This window comes from Bubalus bubalis, chromosome 10 (assembly GCF_019923935.1).
Source record: "Bubalus bubalis isolate 160015118507 breed Murrah chromosome 10, NDDB_SH_1, whole genome shotgun sequence".
Classification (NCBI taxonomy): Eukaryota; Metazoa; Chordata; class Mammalia; order Artiodactyla; family Bovidae; genus Bubalus; species Bubalus bubalis.
The window spans coordinates 20926483-20945726 of NC_059166.1; the positions used below are offsets into that span (position 1 = coordinate 20926483).

General features: G+C 36.5%; 1 protein-coding gene across 5 annotated transcripts in view; it reads left to right on the forward strand.

Annotated features, from left to right (window-relative positions):
• Nucleotides 1–19244, forward strand: part of SHPRH (SNF2 histone linker PHD RING helicase) — an 89053-nt gene that overhangs the window by 54471 nt on the left and 15338 nt on the right. For all 5 annotated transcript variants that reach the window (XM_025294432.3, XM_044924129.2, XM_044924131.2 and 2 more), the window contains 6 exons: nucleotides 209–271; nucleotides 1263–1488; nucleotides 3903–4046; nucleotides 5439–5540; nucleotides 8628–8699; nucleotides 10645–10833. In XM_025294432.3, coding sequence (XP_025150217.2) covers nucleotides 209–271; nucleotides 1263–1488; nucleotides 3903–4046; nucleotides 5439–5540; nucleotides 8628–8699; nucleotides 10645–10833 — 796 coding nt within the window. The remainder of the gene's footprint in view (nucleotides 1–208; nucleotides 272–1262; nucleotides 1489–3902; nucleotides 4047–5438; nucleotides 5541–8627; nucleotides 8700–10644; nucleotides 10834–19244) is intronic.

Consider the following 19244-nt stretch of genomic DNA (forward strand, 5'->3'; position numbering starts at 1 on the left):
GAAATAGAGATGTGTTGTTAATCTAACTTAAAAAATAAAAACCTCTCTAAGACCACATACCAGAGGACTATGTACTTTTTTTTTTTTCTAAAATGGCATATTTTTTTGTAACGAAAATGTGAAGTATAAAATACTCAGCCTCTTTTAGAGATTACCTGATGGCTGGATATGTCTGTGACTCTTTCTCTCATAATTTCTTCTTTTCCAGCTGTGTCTTTTGTAAGGCTGATGAATTGTTCACAGAGTATGAGTCAAAACTATTTTCTTACACGTAAGTTCTCTGATAGATTAAAATGAACATTTTACAAGAGTTGGTATATTTTGTGTTTTTTTTTAATATTTATTTTTATTTATTTACTTACTTGGCTGCCCTGGGTCTTGGTTGTAACAGACAGGATCTTTTTAGTTGTGGCATGTGGGACCTAGTTCCTTGACAGGGATCGAGCCAGGGCCCTCTGCGCTAGGAGCTCAGTCTTAGCCACTGCACCACTAGGGATGCCCCAAGACTTGGTACTTTAATGTATAGGATTCATATTTTCCTCAAAGTAATATTTTTTTCTCTCTCTTTTTCGATCAATTTATAAACTCTAGCATTTGACCATGTAACATGCTCAGTTTCCCCTTTGCTGAAGTTTACCCTCTAAATGTTCATGTCTTGTATTAATAGTAGTATGTGTTAATTTGAAGGGAGGACACAGACTGTCCAGACAACAGATTTGAACTCAGATCCCTGCTCACTAATGTACATAGTGGACTTCTCTCAGCCTCAAGATCCTCGTTTGTAAACTGAAGATATGTATAACCATGACATTAGCAAAATTATCCTGATTTTACAAACATGGAAATTGAGAAAAGGCTAAGTTCTGATTGCCTCAAAAGAAAAAAAAAAGAAAGAAAGAAAGAAAATAGTGTACTTTCAGGTCATCTTGTGGCCTTTTCTGTTTGTATGGTTGATAAGTGGTAATTCGTGTTTTGTATTTTAATTCTCAGAGTAAGATTTTTGCCTGGAATTTATAGCCAGTTTTTACCGTGCCAGATTGCTCTTAAAAGAACACTGGTCAAGTGTGATGCCTCAAGGCCGCTGTGGTTTTCCAAAGGCTTGCTAGCGCGATCCTGTAGACATGACATTGAAAGTTGTCAATATTGTTGATGAAATAATTGTTTTTGACCTTGCTTTTCTGTTGATTCTGCCAATATCATTTTTACGGTACTTGTTACCCACTGACAGTAGTTATTGTGGTTTTCTTCTCAAACATCTTCAGAGTCAAAGGCCAGACTGCAATATTTGAGGAGATGATAGAAGATGAAGAGGGACTGGTGGATGATCGAATAACTACCACCAACCGTGGTCTGTGGGCAATAAGTGAGACAGAGCGATCTATGAAAGCGCTACTGTCATTTGCAAAATCTCACAGATTTGATGTTGAATTCATTGATGAGGGAAGTAATTCAATGGATCTCTTTGAAGCTTGGAAGAAGGAATATAAGGTAACAGTGATTTAAATCTTTCTTCCTGTATTAAAAATTCTCCACCTCTACATTAATTTTAATTGCTACTTTCCTTTTTCTCTCTTCAATTTTTAAAAATCTGCTTCAGAAAGTTGAGGTGTCATAATTTATCTTTCCATGAAATGTAATGATTGTACTAATTAATAATAAATATACTAAAGAAATAAGCAATTTCTGTTTATTAAATTGCTAAAAATAATAACTAAAATGAAATTTAAATGAAACCTTCTATTTAGCCTTGAAAGTATGTTATTCTTGTTTTAGCTTGACCTTACACTGCTATTCTTTGAAATCAGACTGTGACTTTGTTTCCTTTTTTGTTTTGTTCTGCTTTTGTTCTATAAATAAAAACCAAACATCAGCAACCTTGAAGACTGAACTTAGTAAACAGTTCTCAACATACAAGATAGAAACCATTGCAATTAATAATGCACAAAGGGACCCTTCGTATTCATACTTTAATAATTTCATGAAATTCTGTACTTGAGATTCCAGAATTTATTAATTTTCAATTTTCCTTTATATCAATTCAGTTCATGTCTGACTTTGTAACCCTATGGACTGCCCTACACCAGGTGTCCATCACCAACTCCCACAGCTTGCTCAAACTCATGTCAATTGAGTCAGTGACGCCATCCAACTCTCTCATCCTCTGTCATCCCCTTCTCCTGCCTTCAATCTTTCCCAGCATCAAGGTCTTTTTCTAATGAGTCAATTCTTTGCATCCGGTGGCCAAAGTATTGGACTTTCAGCTTCAGCATCAGTCCTTCCAGTGAATATTCAGGATTGATTTCCTTTAGGATTGACTGGTTGGATCTCCTTGCAGTCCAGTGGACTCTCAAGAGTATTCTCCAACACCATAGTTCAAAAGCATCGATGCTTCAGCGCTCAGCTTTCTTTATCTTGATGATCCAAGTCTCAAATCCATACATGACTACTGGAATTCTTTTTATGTAGATTTGTTAATCCCTTGTCCTATTTTGCAAGTGAGATGGGGGAGGAAATAAAAGAAATAGGTTTTTTTTGTTTAATTTATGCTGTTATAATTCCACTTGATATCTTTTATTTAATCTAAAGTTCTTCTTCTTAAAGCAGGATAAAAATTTTTCTCAAGAAAGAGAAGCTAAATTGTCTATCAGTTCGTGTGTTTAATAGTTTAGAGAATGATACTTCTGTAGAGTCCAAAGTGTTGGTTTGTAGTAATTTTTTCTCTTCACATTACTCTTCTAAAAGCAGAAGCATATTAACGCCGTTAATTACAGCAGGTCATGGAAGAAGACAGTACTGTATACAGTGTTCACTTGCCCCTGCAGTCTTCCTTTGAGCTCACTTTAGCCACATATTCTGTGTCAGAGGAATGCTTATCACGCGTTTCACCCAGATCTTCGTGCATTTTTTTCTCTGTGACATTGCAGACTAAACCCTTTTAGACCATGTAAATGAATGAGATACTGCTTCACACATCAGGATCTAACTTAAAGCATAATGTTATTGAAGACAGCATAACAAAAAATTTTATAATGACTGATACCATTTTTACAAATGTCAGAAACTTATATAACCAGATTGTTAGGTATGTGTAGATTAATATAACTCCAGTGAAAAGTACAGAATAATAAGTCCAGTTCAGAATAGTGGTTACCCCATCGGCACCCCACTCCAGTACTCTTGCCTGGAAAATCCCATGGACAGAGGAGCCTGGTAGGCTGCAGTCCATGGGGTCGCGAAACGTCAGACATGACTGAGCAAATTCACTTTCACTTTCCTGCCTTGGAGAAGGAAATGGCAACCCACTCCAGTGTTCTTGCCTGGAGAATCACAGGGATGGCAGAGCCTGGTGGGCTGCCGTCTATGGGGTCGCACCGAGTTGGACACGACTGAAGCGACTTAGTAGTAGTAGTAGTAGCATCATTAGGGGTTGAAGGAAGAATGTGTGAGGCAAGAGAGCAAGGCAGATGAGAAGGAACACAGAGGCTTTCTAAGGAGCTGACATTCTCTTTCCCAATTTAGATGATGTGGACTCAGTTGTGTATTTTAATATTTTCATTATCCTATATACATATTAATATTGAGAATGTGAAATATTTTGTAATAAAAAGTATTTCTTTAGAAAATTAAGCAGAGATTCCACCAGTCTAGTATTGAGCTCTAAAAATCTTTGATCTACCAAGAAATCTTGGGGTGTGCTGCTCCTCAGATTCTGAAGAAGTGATATACTCTAGTGTCCTGTGAAGATTATCCAGTCACACTTCATCCCCAAAATGGCCCAAGATTGCTTGCACCTTAGACCCTAGAGAAAAAACTATTTATGTCTTAAGACCTCACTGAAGATTCTAAGTGATATTAACCAATTTTGATGATGTGCTCTACCACTGTTTTTTCTGTCCCTTCAGTTGCTTCATGAATACTGGATGGCTCTGAGGAATCGTGTGTCTGCTGTTGATGAACTTGCAATGGCTACAGAACGACTGAGAGTCCGTGATCCTCGGGAGCCAAAGCCCAACCCACCAGTTCTTCATATCATTGAACCACATGAGGTAATCTACAAGTGAATCACAGAAAAGAGCACAGCAAATAGATAGTCACAAAAATCTGAGACACATAGAAGAGATCAGGACAGTGATGTTTTCAATAAATGTTTCCTGACTTCTCTTAGTTTGAGCCCTACGATGTTTTTGTTTTTGTAGGTCAAAGATGAGCAATTTCATGTCTATTATGTGCTTAGCATCACTGATTTGGTACATTTGCACGTTTATGTGTTTCTCTTTCATATTGCATATTCATCTATTCTTGAACATATTCTGTGTGCACACACCTAAAGATATTCTTGGTCAGTTTTTAGACATGTTTCCTGTTACCCCAGCATTTTCAGAACTGGAAATGTCTTCCCAAAGAGTGGCCAAGAACCTACCTTGCCCTATTTTCCTTTGCTAAATGATGAACAGATATTGACAGGTTCAGTACAGTTCAGTTCAGTCGCTCAGTCGTGTCTGACTCTTTGCGACCCCGTCAACCGCAGCATGCCAGCCCTCCCTATCCATTACCAACTCCCAGAGTTCACCCAAACCCATGTCCATCGAGTCGGTAATGCCATCCAACCATCTCATCCTCTGTCATCCCGTTCTCCTCCTGCCCTCAATCTTTCCCAGCATCAGGGTCTTTTCAAATGAGTCAGTTCTTCATATCAGGTGGCCAAACTATTGGAGTTTCACCTTCAACATCAGTCCTTCCAATGAACACCCAGGACTGATCTCCTTTAGGAAGGACTGGTTGGATCTCCTTGCAGTCCAAGGGACTCTCAAGAGTCTTCTCCAACACCACATCAATTCTTCGGTGCTCTGCTTTCTTTATAGTCCAACCCTCACATCCATACGTGACCACTGGAAAAACCATAGCCTTGACTAGATGGACCTTTGTTGGCAGAGTAATATCTCTGCTTTTCAATAGGCTATCTAGGTTGGTCATAACTTTCCTTCCAAGGAGTAAGCATCTTTTAATTTCATGGCTCCAATCACCATCTGCAGTGATTTTGGAGCCCAGAAAAATTGACAGGTTACTCTCTGTTAAATCCCTCTTTGTATCTCAAAATTTTAAAAATAACTCCACCAACCTTTCTTCTTCCTATTAAAAATATAATATTCTTTATTACTTGTTTTTGTTCCTTAAATCTTTTAAATCTTTTTTTCTGTAAAGCTTGGAGACTGTAACTTAGAAAAATTTGAGAAATGTTCATTATATACTATTTCTTCTATACAGCAAAATATATGTATTTTTTAAAATATATTATCTAGTATCCATTTTGCACATTTGAGTTTTCACACTTAAATATGTTTCTTAAATGTTGAAAGGATGAATTAAAATAGAAGAATTGTGTGTGTTTAATATAATGTTACCATCTTAGAATAAAGATGTTTTATTTTGCTTTTTAGGTAGAACAGAATCGTATAAAACTACTAAATGATAAAGCTGTTGCTACATCCCAGCTGCAGAAAAAGCTTGGGCAGCTTCTTTACCTAACTAACTTGGAAAAGGTATTGTTTTTAAAAGATGTTACTTTTTCCCATATTGCACTATCAATAAACCACTTTATTGACTCTCTTTATTTAATCTGTTAGTCCCATAATTAATGATATAGGTGTTTTTTTAATCATTTTTTTGTTTGTGTTAGTTACATGTCAGAACACTAGCTATGTCTGCAGTACCTGTGCAGATCAGAAAAGAAGATGATGTCTATAGAAAATACGTTATACAGATAAGGTAAAGGGTATGAGTATATAGCATAGCACAATGTAAACAGACTAGTTCAAAACCTTGAACAGTGATAGTATTACAGCATACCCCTGGGTGAAGACTGCACTGTATAATACATACACCTGCCTCCATTAATGCATGCACAGATTTTTTAAATTTGTTATCTGAAATTGTGCAGTGTGTTTCGAAACCTACTAAATAAGAGGACATGGCAATGAATTATTTAATGTAATTCACAGCGTATTTTCTGAGTAGTAAGCAAAGTACTATATCAGACATGGATGAATGTAATTCAACTTTCTGGCAAGCATAAATGTGACAGTTAACAAAGTTACTTATCAGAGTATAAGATTTTTGGATAGGAAAAATGAAGCAAAGAGTAGACTACAGTTGGTCCTGAAAAACTGGTGCAAAATAACACTTGAGTGAATGTCATTAATTCTCAGTGATGACAAAATGAAAAACATTCATTATCGGTAAAATATCATGGTCATTCAGAAGGTAGAGTTTTGACCTAGACAGTGTAAGCTGGATCATGAAGCCACTATTTTCTAAATATAGGACTTTTTTCAAGTTATTTTCTTCTCTTTGTCCCATCTATAAAATAAGAATAGTAATACTCTTGCAGGACTCCTTGTAATATTAAATGAGTTAATATATGTAAAGTATTAAGAGTGTTTCCTGGCTTATTAAACCATTTCTAGGTATTTGCTATTAATATTTTTATATTATTACAATATTTTAATATTATTACTATTACTATAATGATGACTGCTATTTTGGCAGGGGGGAAAAAAAAAAGAAAAATTTGAGGTCAATCTCTTACAAAAATGCCAGATATATAAAAATAACATGGGAAAAAATTTTAATATTTCTGGACATGAGTTTTTAAAATATAAGATTTCTGTACTTTAAATATGAGGGTCAAAATTAAGAGACAATTGATCATTTTTTTAGTTATAGAATAAGTTGATATCCTCTATATGTTGAATTTTTTTTTTTTAATTTTTTTTTAAATTGTATTTTATTTTTAAACTTTACAACATTGTATTGGTTCTGCCATATATTGAAACGAATCCGTCACAGGCATACCTGTGTTCCCCATCCCTTGAATTATTTTTTAAAAGGTTAAAATCCCAAAGATATAATCTATATGGGAAAACCCATTTGACTAAAAATAGAAAAAAATAGTTTATAAATGAAGGAAAATAAGGAATCCATAAACTACTACACATAGGACAAATCCAACCCTTCACCAGTTTTTGTAAATTTTAAAGATTTATTGAAACACAGCTATTGTCATTCATTAAGTATTGTCTGCAGCTGCTTTTGTGCTATGTAATAGCAGAGTTGAGTTGTGGCCCACAAAGCCTAAAATATTTACTACCAGGCCCTTTACGGGAAAAATGCTAATTCTTATGTTAAGCAAATTAGAAGAGAAAACATGTGGTAGATTGTTTATAAAATAATACAGTAATGCCTTCTCTTGTGTGCATGCTCTTAGTCACTCTGCGCCCACACTGACTCTGGGCTTAGCCAGATGATTTGCTTTTGGCCTTGTGTCATAGCAGAGATTTGAAAAGTCTGAGCGCTTTGGGGACTTCCCAGGTAGCTCAGTGGTAAAGGATCCACCTACCAATGCTGGCAACACAGGTTCATTCCCTGGGTCCGGAAGATCCCCTGGAGAAGGAAATGGCAACCCACTCCAAATTCCATGGACAGAGGAGCCTGGCAGGCTACAGCCCATGGTGTTACAAAAGAAACACAACTTAGAGACTAAACAACAGTAATGCACTTTGGCATTCTCCCAGTTGTGTTATTTTTTTGGACTCTCAGAGTAAGTGAAGAAGCCCAGGTTCCATTCTTGAGGAGCAAATACCTCAACTTAGCCCTCTCCCCAGACCAGCTCTTACCAACTGCTAGACATGAGTGTGGTGCTAGCCTGAGGCAAATCAGCTCATCCCAGAATTACCCAGGTGACCGGTTGAATCAGGAGAAATAAATGTTTTTTTTAGCCACTAAGGTTTTAGGTGGTTTGTTACATGTTACCTGAAATAAATCATTAATTAAAAAGGGAAAGGATAATTCAATTCAACTTTTATAAATGCTTGCATACTTAAATTATAGTTAATCGAGTTGTTTTAACCATTAGAACTGCTGAATCCATGCACAATTTACTTTTTTTTTTCCTGCTTATAAAAGTCAAAGGGTAATAACAGTTTAGTAATCTATGAGTCTAATTTGCTTTCCTTTATCTTGTTGTCCTCAGTTTTAAAACTTGTTCATTTTGATGACTTTGTTTGGAAATCTTCCAGTTTTTAAGGAGATTTTGAAAAGCTATTTTGACATGATTTCCAGGCATAGATAGCTCTCAAATCAATAGTATTTCTGCTTAGTGAAATTAGAGAAAGGGTCCTGAGAAGAAATCAGCATTAATAAGGAATTATGTGAATAAATGCTGCCTCTTCCCATGTCTGTGATCCCATGCCAACTGGATATGCAGAATACTTATTTATTAAAAAAAAAATCTAGCATGAAAGTAAAATTTGAGAATTTAGTTAAATTGTATCAATATTTTGCTTTTTATTTTGCCTTCTATAATAATCACAATCATAAATATAGTAATATGACAACTTTCACAAGTGGTGTTAAAAATTGTGTCCATTTTTTTGTTCACTCCTTAAATAAATGTCATTTGTACATCTCAGGATTGATAGCATTAGGTAATATATGAGTTATTAGGTCATCTCAATTATTAGATTATTTTAATTCAATTGCCAATATTTACTTTTATAAATGAGTTGTAAAACATGTATCAGCTTTTAAAATATAACTAATACATGTTTTATTTCTTCTTTTTTGGACAGTCTCAGGACAAAACATCAGGAGGTATTAATCCAGAACCTTGTCCAATCTGTGCTCGGCAACTGGGAAAACAGGTGAAATTATAATAAATACTGCATGCATTTATAAAATATTTTACAGTTTTCAAAGGCTTCTACATACAAATTCCCCTGCTCTACCCTCAAACTTTGCATGCAAGGCAATTATTATCTTTGTCTTAAAGATAGGGCCAGAGGTTAACTAACATGCTTAATATAAAATATGTTTGAGCAATGTTTTTTCCCTTAAGTGATAGATCAAACATGTTTCTAGAATAACCCCATCTTTTTCATTAAAGATGAATAATTTTAAACATTGTTTTCAGTCACTTGACTGTCAGTTTATCATGGATATTTTGGAATTGTACAGAAATACAATACAGCATACACAGATTTACTCACGGTACTACAAATGTAGAATAACATAGTTCTTAATATTATTAATATCTAATAGTTCGAGAATTTAAAGCACAAATAACAGTAATCCTAAAGGAATTTATATGTGTTTGAATATTAGTGTACAAATGTCTAAAATAAATGGTACTATATTCAGTTCAGTCGCTCAGTCATGTCCGACTCTTTGCGACCCCATGAATTGCAGCACACCAGGCCTCCCTGTCCATCACCAACTCCCGGAGTTCACTCAAACTCACGTCCATTGAGTCGGTGATGCCATCCAGCCATCTCATCCTCTGTAGTCCCCTTTTCCTCCTGCCCCCAACCCCTCCCAGCATCAGAATCTTTTCCAATGAGTCAACTCTTCGCATGAGGTGGCCAAAGTACTGGAGTTTTCAGCTTCAGCATCATTCCTTCCAAAGAACACCCAGGGCTGATCTCCTTTAGAATGGACTGGTTGGATCTCCTTGCAGTCCAAGGGACTCTCAAGAGTCTTCTCCAACACCACATTTCAAAAGCATCAATTCTTCGGTGCTCAGCTTTCTTCACAGTCCAACTCTCAGGTCCATACATGACCACTGGAAAAACCATAGCCTTGACTAGACAGACCTTTGTTGGCAAAGTAATGTCTCTGCTTTTCAATATGCTATCTAGGTTGGTCATAACTTTTCTTCCAAGGAGTAAATTTTAGTTCTCCTCAAAAAGATTATTTTTATTTTATGAAATGTGATTTATGATGCTGTAAGTTCCTACTTTGTATGATAAATAAATATGTAATAGCAGAATATTCTTTTTTTTTTTTAATTTGAAAAAGTCTTTTTTCTTTTTCTTACATGGGTAAAAGTGTCTCTGGTACTTTTTTCCTATGAAACTAAAAGTTTAAATATATGAATTCTGCACTCTGACCATCAGTAATCAGAAAGCACATACCTTTTAGTCTCCATGATTTATGGAGAAGATTTTAAAGGATATTTTATTGATAATAAATCTTAAAAGGATAGATTGGAAACTGACCAAAAGAATATTAATCTCAGTAATACTGGAGATTACTGATAAAAAATAAGTGATAAAAGCATTTTGACAAAAATTACTAAAATAAATGGAAAGGATCATAGTGTAAGTAGTTTCTTTACTTTTAGTTTTGATGAGATTCATGCAACCAGTTTGTCTCAGAAATTTTATTGTCTTTACCATTTGCATCTAATTTTCTGTATAGTAAATGCTTTAACATATAAAAATTAAATCTGTTTAATAAGTTGTATAGAATGTATTGAATATGATATCAGAATTAATATTGTAGTCAATCTGTTACTCTAGTAATTTGCATTTTTCCTAAATACTGAAATGAGAACACCAACATCTTACAAAATATTGATGACTATTAGTCTTCCTATTAGTGTGAGCAGAACTAAAAACTATGGTTCACTAAAAATAGTTTAAAAGTGTAATTTAGTTTTTATGACTTAAAGGTTTTTTATTATATATCATGAAATATTTAGGAAATGAAATGATGGCTCTCTTCCTCTCCTTTTAATAGATTTATAGATTGGAAGGCATCTTTTGATAGTATCTCACTGAGGCATATTCTGTGTGTTTTCTTCTTTAGTGGGCAGTACTGACCTGCGGGCACTGTTTCTGTAATGAGTGCATTTCAATTATTATCGAACAGTACAGCGTGGGGTCTCACAGGAGCTCCATCAAGTGTGCCATCTGCCGCCAGACCACGTCTCACAAAGAAATCTCCTATGTCTTCACCTCAGAGAAAGCCAGCCAGGAAGAGGACATCCCTGTGAAGGTAAAGTCGGTTAAGAACATGCATAGTCGGAGCAGTGTAATAGAAGTCAGTATCTGGCAGTGAGAGCATGAGAATCAGAGCAAGGCTGGCTCAGTGACTATGAAGCAACTACTGTTGACTGTAGATATACTGCCTGAAAGCCTCAGTACATCTACTTATTCCTCACGGTAGGAACACAGGAATGCTTTTTCAAACATAGTAATAATTATGCCCACTATAGCAAAAAAGTGACATCTTAGAATTCCAGTCCTTTTTTTTTTAATAGTGTTTCTGAGCACTACAGCTATTAGATAGAGCTCTGATTCAAGTCCAAGTTTCTTTTCTTCATTCTTCCATTCAGCCCAGTGTATCAGGAAAAAGAGGATATGCCCCACCAAATTGAGGGATAAAATAAATTGATTCCTGAAGTTACTAGTGAAGACTATCACAAGGAGATAGTGCAGTTTAGATGGCATGGATTGATATTTCAGACTATAGCCAAAACTTTGCTTTATTTTCCTAATTTTTTTTCCCATGCTTCATTCAGAACTTTAAGAAAGAAGACTATAATTTAAAACGCAAATAAAATAAAGTCCAGATTTGTTGTTTAGTTGCTAAGTTGTGTCCAACTCTTTTGTGACCCCCATGGATTGTGGCCCACCAGGCTCCTCTGTCCATAGAATTTCCCAGGCAAGAATACTGGAGTGAGTTGCCATTTTCTGCTCCAGAAGCTCTTCCCAACCCAGGGATCAAACCCACATCTCCTACATTTACCACTGAGCCACCAGGGAAGCCCAAAATCCAAGTAGGATATGTAACTGGACTTTCCGCCTAAGGGGGTATTTATTTAATGAAAAGCTTTACTAGGTTTTTTGTTCTTTGTTCTATGTAAACGTGCTTTTTCTGTTTGTTTTCCTAACCAAACTTAGAGGACAATTCAACAACTGAGTATGGTAGAGAATGCAGGCCAGAAGAAGCAGTTGGAAGACTGATGGAGCTGGCTCATAGCTAGAAGTAGTAGAATATTTTTCATTAATTCCTTCTCCTTCTGGGTCCCTGCTGCTCTCTGCTCACTTATTGTCCAAGGTTATATTTTGTGAGTAAGCTTAACCACAGGTCCTTATCAGAGAATAGGAGACCTTTTTATTATTATTACTATTACTGAAGTATAGTTGATTTACAGTATTAGTTTCAGGTGTACAACAAAATAAATCAGTTAAACATATACATGTGTCCACTTTTATGTTTTTAAGATTCTTTTCCCATGTGTGTCATTAAAAGTATTGAGTAGAGTTCCCTGTGCTATGCAGTAGATCCTTATTAGTTCTCTGTTTCATATAGAGTAGTGTATATATGTCAGTACCAGTCTCCCAATTGATCGCTCCCCCTGGCAACCATAAGTTTGTTTCCTACTATTGTGACTTGTTTCTGTTTTATAGATTCCACATATGAACAATATCATGTGATACTTGTATTAGTTCTTTTCAAAGAAGTTAGGTATTCAGTATTCCAGATGTGACTGTAGAAATGGGTAACTCAGGTAAGGTGGTAGAAGCTGAAGCAATGAAATTTGAATGTTGAGTAAGTGGTCCAAGTGGAAGGTATATAATATCTGGAGTTGATTATACTTTAGCCTGTTGACCACACAGAGAGCTGCTTTCTTTTTCAGTTCGCCCCCCTCCTCTCTTCCTACTCTTAACAGTTTTTTCCTTCCTTTCCTTTGCATAAAGTCTTTTTTCTTTCCCTGTCTCTTCTCCTGTGGCCTCAGGCATCCCAGGAGCCACAGATGGCATGCGTGGCTAAGAAGGGCTGCTGACCCTCCAGTGAACACATTCATGACAGTACAGGGAACAAGCATAAGAAGGAACTGCTGTGTCAGACTTCATGCAATAAGGTTTAGGAAGTTATTGCCCTGGCTACCAGTAAACAGCACCATCTCTCTGAAACTGAGGCCATCAAACCCAAACACCTGTTCATTTTATGGCAACTCTCCTAGACACCTAGGAGAAAGATCAGGACAGTTACATATGCTGTCCTGTTGGGACAGAATTATCAGTGTACAAATACTGTATGTTATGCTCTGACTTTCCTGTCTTTCGTGGATATTGATGAACACATGAATTAATTGAAGGATCTACCAAAAAAAAAATTTTATAGCACTGAAACATGTTTACATTACCATATATAAAATAGATAACCAGTGTAAGTTCTGGGGATAGGGTGGAGAGGGAAGCGGGTGAGGGGTTCAGAATGGGGGGGACACATGTATACCTGTGGCTAATTCATGTTGATGTATGACAAAAACCATCACAATATTGTAAAGTAAATATCCTCCAATTAAATAATTTTTTTCCAAAAAGAATACAGAATTTATCAAAGTTAAATTATCTTATATGTACATATACTTACATTTCCTTTTTATTAAATACATGACTGAATATTATACTTACTATGCAAGCAAGTTTTATCACTTTTCTGCATTCTCACATTGCTTCTCTCTGCATTTACTTTTTGTTTTCTGTCACCATTTCTGTCTGCCACTTCCGCCTTCTGCTGCCTGTGTTCTTTTCTGACTGTCACATTTCTGCCACCTTCTTGAAGCATCTGCTTGTTTTCTCAGACTCGCACTGCACTCTGACCGTCTGAGATTGTCCCACTTAATTGATCACGTCATCTGTCTTGGAGTTGAGGGATATAAAGATGGCTCTATGTAAATACCAAAGGCATTGTTTTGAAATTTATTTCATTAAAGTTTTTATCTGAAATATTCACTTCACTCTAAGCATTCATGTCCAGACACTCGGACACAGCAAACAATGTAATTTCATACGTGGCGCTTAATCATTTAGCTGATCTCTGGTAAAGGATATTTGGAGAACATAAAAATAGAATTAAATAATATAAGACTTTTTTTTCCTACTGGTATTTCCCAGTGTAAGGAATCCTATTGATTGACCACGGAAATAAAATGAATCAAGTATTCGTTAGTGAATTAGGGTATGCATTTAAGTTCAAGACTGCCACTACCCTAACAGCAGTGTCACAGTATTCCTAAATGACCCTTGGAACCTCCTGGGCATTTCACAAAGTAAACAAAATTCCCCCTGCGAGTTCTGACAACTGCCAGGCATTTTAGAGGGTGAAGTAGGCCTCCTGGCAGAACATAGGCCCCACGTGACCTGTTCCCTGTGTCCTCAGTTTGGCTCTCTTTCATACAAAGCATTTTTGTCATTGGAAACCCTGACCCTGTAATGAACAAGATTCTTATGTCATAAGAAGTTTCTATCCAAAAGAGAATACATGGATATAGCCACAGCACAACAGCACCCACTACACACACAGCGCTTCAGCTTCTCAAACTTTTGAGTGCCTAGTGATCAAGTGCTCTGTTTTTTAAATTAAAGTATATTTTCAGGCTGCATTCCCATAACTTTTAACTTCTAAGATCTTGGATCTGGTCCAGAAATCTGCATTTTTAACAAGCAAATCTACTGCTGGTGAAGATGTTTTATACAACCTTTTTGTAGAGGAAAAAAAAAATATTGTATTTCTACATTAAAACTCAGAGAAACCTAGAAATACCATTTGTAAAACTATACTATGTGTAGGATCATGTAGTTTCTTTTCCTTTTTTTTTTTTTTTTTTTTCAGTTTTTATTCACTTTACTTGAAGGTGACTTTTAAAGTCTGTCTTGTACTTTCTAACTGTAATTAAAATATCTAGGTGGAAGAAAACTGATTGTAAAATTCTGACTGAGTTTAAAGTTGACATAAAATAATTTGGTAAATATAATCCACAAGTTGCTATATTTAAATATACTCCTCTAAGTATTCTTATATAAGATATTTGATATTATCTTGTTGTTGGTCATTCGCTCAGTCATGTCTGGCTCTTTGTGACCCCATGGATTTCAGCACCCCAGGCTTCTCTTGAGCTTGCTCAAATTCATGTACATTGAGTCGGTGATGCCATTCACCCATCTCATCCTCTGTTGTCCCCTTCTGCTCCTGCCTTCAATCTTTCCCAGCATCAGGGTCTTTTCCAGTGAGTCAGCTGTTTGTTTTAGGTGGCCAAAATATTGGAGCTTCAGCTTCAGCATCAGTCCTTCCAGTGAATATTCAGGACTGATTTCCTTTACAATTGACTGGTTGGATCTCCTTGCAGTCCAAGGGACTCTCAAGAGTCTTCTCCATCACCACAGTTCAAAAGCATCAATTCTTCGGCGCTCAGCTTTCTTTATAGTCCAACTCTCACATCCTGCATGACTACTGGAAAAACCATAGCTTTGACTAGATGGATCTTTGTTGGCAAAGTAATGTCTCTTCATTTTAATATGCTGTGTAGGTTTGTCATAGCTTTTTTTCCAAGAAACAAGCATCTTTTAATTTCATGGCTGCAGTCACCACCTGCAGTGATTTTGGAAGCCAAGTATATAAAGTCTGTCTCTGTTTCCATTGTTTTTCCCATCTTTTCCCCATCTATTATATTTACATATAATATCCCCCATAACCTTTGGGTCCAAATAAAATTTTTAACTTTTTTGCAATTGCTACCTTTTGATCTCTTTGAAATAATTATTCAAAATACTTTAAAGAACAGGATGTTTTTGTGGCTAAGTGCACTTGTAAAATTTCCCACCTAGGCTGCCTGGGTGGAGTTTCCACTGGACTTTATTGAAGAAACATGTGAAAAGCCCAACCATTCTCCCAAGCAAGAACTTGAAAAATATTCCTGATTTGTGAAATCAATCATATATAAACTGTGTAACTGCACTAAATTGTATCTGTCACTATCAACTTGGGTTTTTAGCATAGTGAACAGGTGCAGACAGAAATAAAACAATGTTAACTGATCTTACTCAACTAGAACTACTATGGACAGCACAGGCAAATTGGAAGAGTCAGCTCTACTTGAAAAGAAGTCCAGCATAAAAGTAATGAAAGTCAGAAAGTCCCAAGACAGGAAATTACTTTCTCTGTACTGTTTTCCTAAAAATAGAAAACATTCAGGTTATTTGGAAGTTACAAACCAGTAAGAAAACCTAAAGAAAAATCTATGAACTATTACCAAATTATAGCCCTAATTATAACTGATGAAAGATTATAGTTCTTTTGGGGGCATGAGGGAGCTAAATTGTATAAATTTGTCTTTTTAAAAGTGATGCTCTTCAGTTAAATGAATTTTCAAAAAAAGGTCTAATCTCAGGATTTTTGACTCTTATAATAAGTTTAAAAGACTGCAAAATATCAATCCGAGTAATAGCTGGAAGATTTAAATACTAACTCTGCTCTGTTTCAGCTGTGATTTTCCATTTCTAACAAGGCTGACACTCCTCTCCTGTGGCAGCTAACAGAGGCAAGGCACCCATTTGACCCTAGAGCAGCGAGAGGTGCTGTAGGCACAGTGTTACACAGCACTAGAGTAATGATGTCACTCAGAAGACCAGTTCATTTATAATAAAATGTGTTAGTTGCTCAGTCATGTCTGACTCTTTGCAACCCCATTGACTGTAGGCTTCTCTGTCCATGGAATTTACCAGGCAAAAATACTGGAGTAAGTAGCCATTCCCTTCTCTAGGGGATCTTCCCAACCCAGGGATCCAACCTGGATGTCCTGCATTACAGGCAGATCCTTTACCATCTTAGCCACCAGGGACGTGTTTCTCACTTATGATAAGCACAGTCCCAGTTGTATCACTGATACAATAAGTTTTTAAAGTTCCCAGAATTACAGTTACGAGTCTCCCACACATTCCCTTAAAACCCTTATTCATCTGTCAAAAATCAGTATAATGTTATTTTTTAGTGGAAGTAGTTTACACAAAAGATTAAAATAAATTCAGAATGAAATGAATGGCACACAGTGAAAACTAACATTCTCCTTCATCCACCCTACTTTGCCTTGCCACTGTGAACAATTTCTATTTTTAGTTACAAAGATCACCTCTATGATTCTCAGTAATATACATCAATTTTGTTTCTTAAAGTACTAGCTTTAGACAGTGTCTGCTGACTCCTCACTATAAAATAGGAGAAAATTAATGCATCTATTCCTCCTTTCTATTTTTGTGATAGTATCATTTTTATATTATAATATTTATACATCCACATTTTGTGATATAAATACTTTTCATTACGGAACCAAGCAGAGTGATTGAAGTCATGCAAAAAGGAACAGAATCCTGATCCTGTATCATTTAAATTTCACTTTTCAGTGAAGAATCCTAGTCTAATAGAAGTTCTCATTTTTTTAGCTAACTTCCTGCACTTCTGTTTCAGCCTTATCTGATATCATTATTCATGTAGCCCTCATTCTTTCTTTTTTTCACTGTGCTATAACTGCATCAAGAAATTTTAACATGATGAGCATGTGAATGGCAAATCAGTTTTTGCACTTCTGAAAATGACTTCATTCAGCCTTCGCTTTAGAGTCATAAGTGATTGGCCTCGTTACTATGAGACATTATTTGACATGTCTTGTATATCTTAGTTTGTGTGTATTTCACATGTATAGAATATATATACTAATATGGTGGCTCAGACAGTAAAGAATCCACCTGCCATGCAGGAGACCTGGGTTCAGTCCCTGGGTTGGGAGGATCCTCTGGAGAAGGAAATGGCAATGCACTCCAGTATTCTTGCCTGGGAAATCTCATGGACAGAGGAGCCTGGTGGGCTACAGTCTGTGGGGTTGCAAAGAGTCTGACATGACTGAGCGACTAAGCACACGTAAGCACACAATGCAGTATGAAGATATGTTAAAGATAATATACTAATACACAGTATCTACAGAATCTCTAAGGATATGGTCTACCTGTAGAATCTATTGACATGAATATTTTCTCTGATGTTTGATGAAAACTGAATACATTGATCATCTCCATTGTGTTGAGTTTTTTCTGATGCTCTTCAGAACACAGCAGACACTGTAGCCTTTAATTCTGCCAGTGGAGCTGAGCCTGACCATGAGAATCCATAGATACTATGAAGGAAAAGGTGTGGGAGCTGAAGGAAGGAGGACTAAGACCAGTGAAGAAGTGTTATAACAGCCAACGAACTGTTGGTTCAGTCGTGGATTGCCAAGCTCTGCTTCAGAGTCCACAGTTTTCACTTTTATTGTATAAGTCACCGAAGAAAAAAATACAAAGCAGTACTAACTTTCTAGTCATAGAGCACTATTTTTCTTTTGTTTATATGAATCAAGTACAAATAGCATTTTGCTGCTCCAGTTGGAAGGTGCCATCTCTGTTCTCCCTTCTCCAAGTCAGGAGTCTCAACAGATAGGACATAGATGTGGAGGGAATAGTGTGAAGCCAACTGCAGTCTGTCTTCTCTGCCATACTCATGGATTTTTCTAAGGTGCACCCTCTTTCCCCAGTAGTAAGACCTCAGGGAATAAAAAGCAGTACGTCTCGCTAACTTGCATTGGTAAAATATTTAGACCCATTCTGGAGCAGAGGGGTTGATCAACGTCTAAATTAAATATTACTTGATTGCTTTATTGTTAGAATTCTTTTAGTCTCCTACATATATGATAGAAACAAAACTGAGTTTTCTATCCTTCTAACACATTTAACAGCTTTTAATGCAGAGTCTATGATTTCAGAATTTTACAAGAGCCTGAGAGTATAGAACTGCACACTCCAATCAAATTTAACTCTGATTTTAAAAAATATTAATTATACCTACTTACAATAGATAAGAAGCTACATGACCTTTCTGATTTTAGTTATGCCAGTAGACAGCCTCTAGGCCAGATTTCATGAGAAATGTTTTGTTAACCTTTATTGGTAATGGAGCCCTACTCTTTTTCATTGCCTTGACCCAATGATCTGGAGCTTTTAACTTTGTATTTAACTTTCCTAAAAGTGAAAGACCTGTGTATGTAGCTTCGAGATCTAGTCTGGTTTTGCTCATTAAATTATAAGCAGGTGAGCAAAAATCTTCATAAAGAATATTTTATAAGATCCTTCTGTTGTAAAGAAGGAAAATTCCAAATTCTTTTTCTTCAGTATTAACTCTTATAATGCTCTTGGCTGCTTACCGCATGAGAGGAAAACCAGGAGAGGCACTGGCTTGGTCTGCATGGTTGCGCTTCATATATCCCTTTTTATAGTTCCTAGTTGACCTTAGCAGAGAAGGCAATGGCACCCCACTCCAGTACTCTTGCCTGGAAAATCCCATGGATGGAGGAGCCTGGAAGGCTGCAGTCCATGGGGTCACTGAGGGTCAGACACAACTGAGCGACTTCACTTTTACTTTTCACTTTCATGCATTGGAGAAGAAAATGGCAACCCACTCCAGTGTTCTTGCCTGGAGAATCCCAGGGACGGGGGAGCCTGGTGGGCTGCCGTCTATGGGGTTGCACAGAGTAGGACATGACTGAAGCGACTTAGCAGCAGCAGCAGTTGACCTTAGAGAGAACTTGTGTC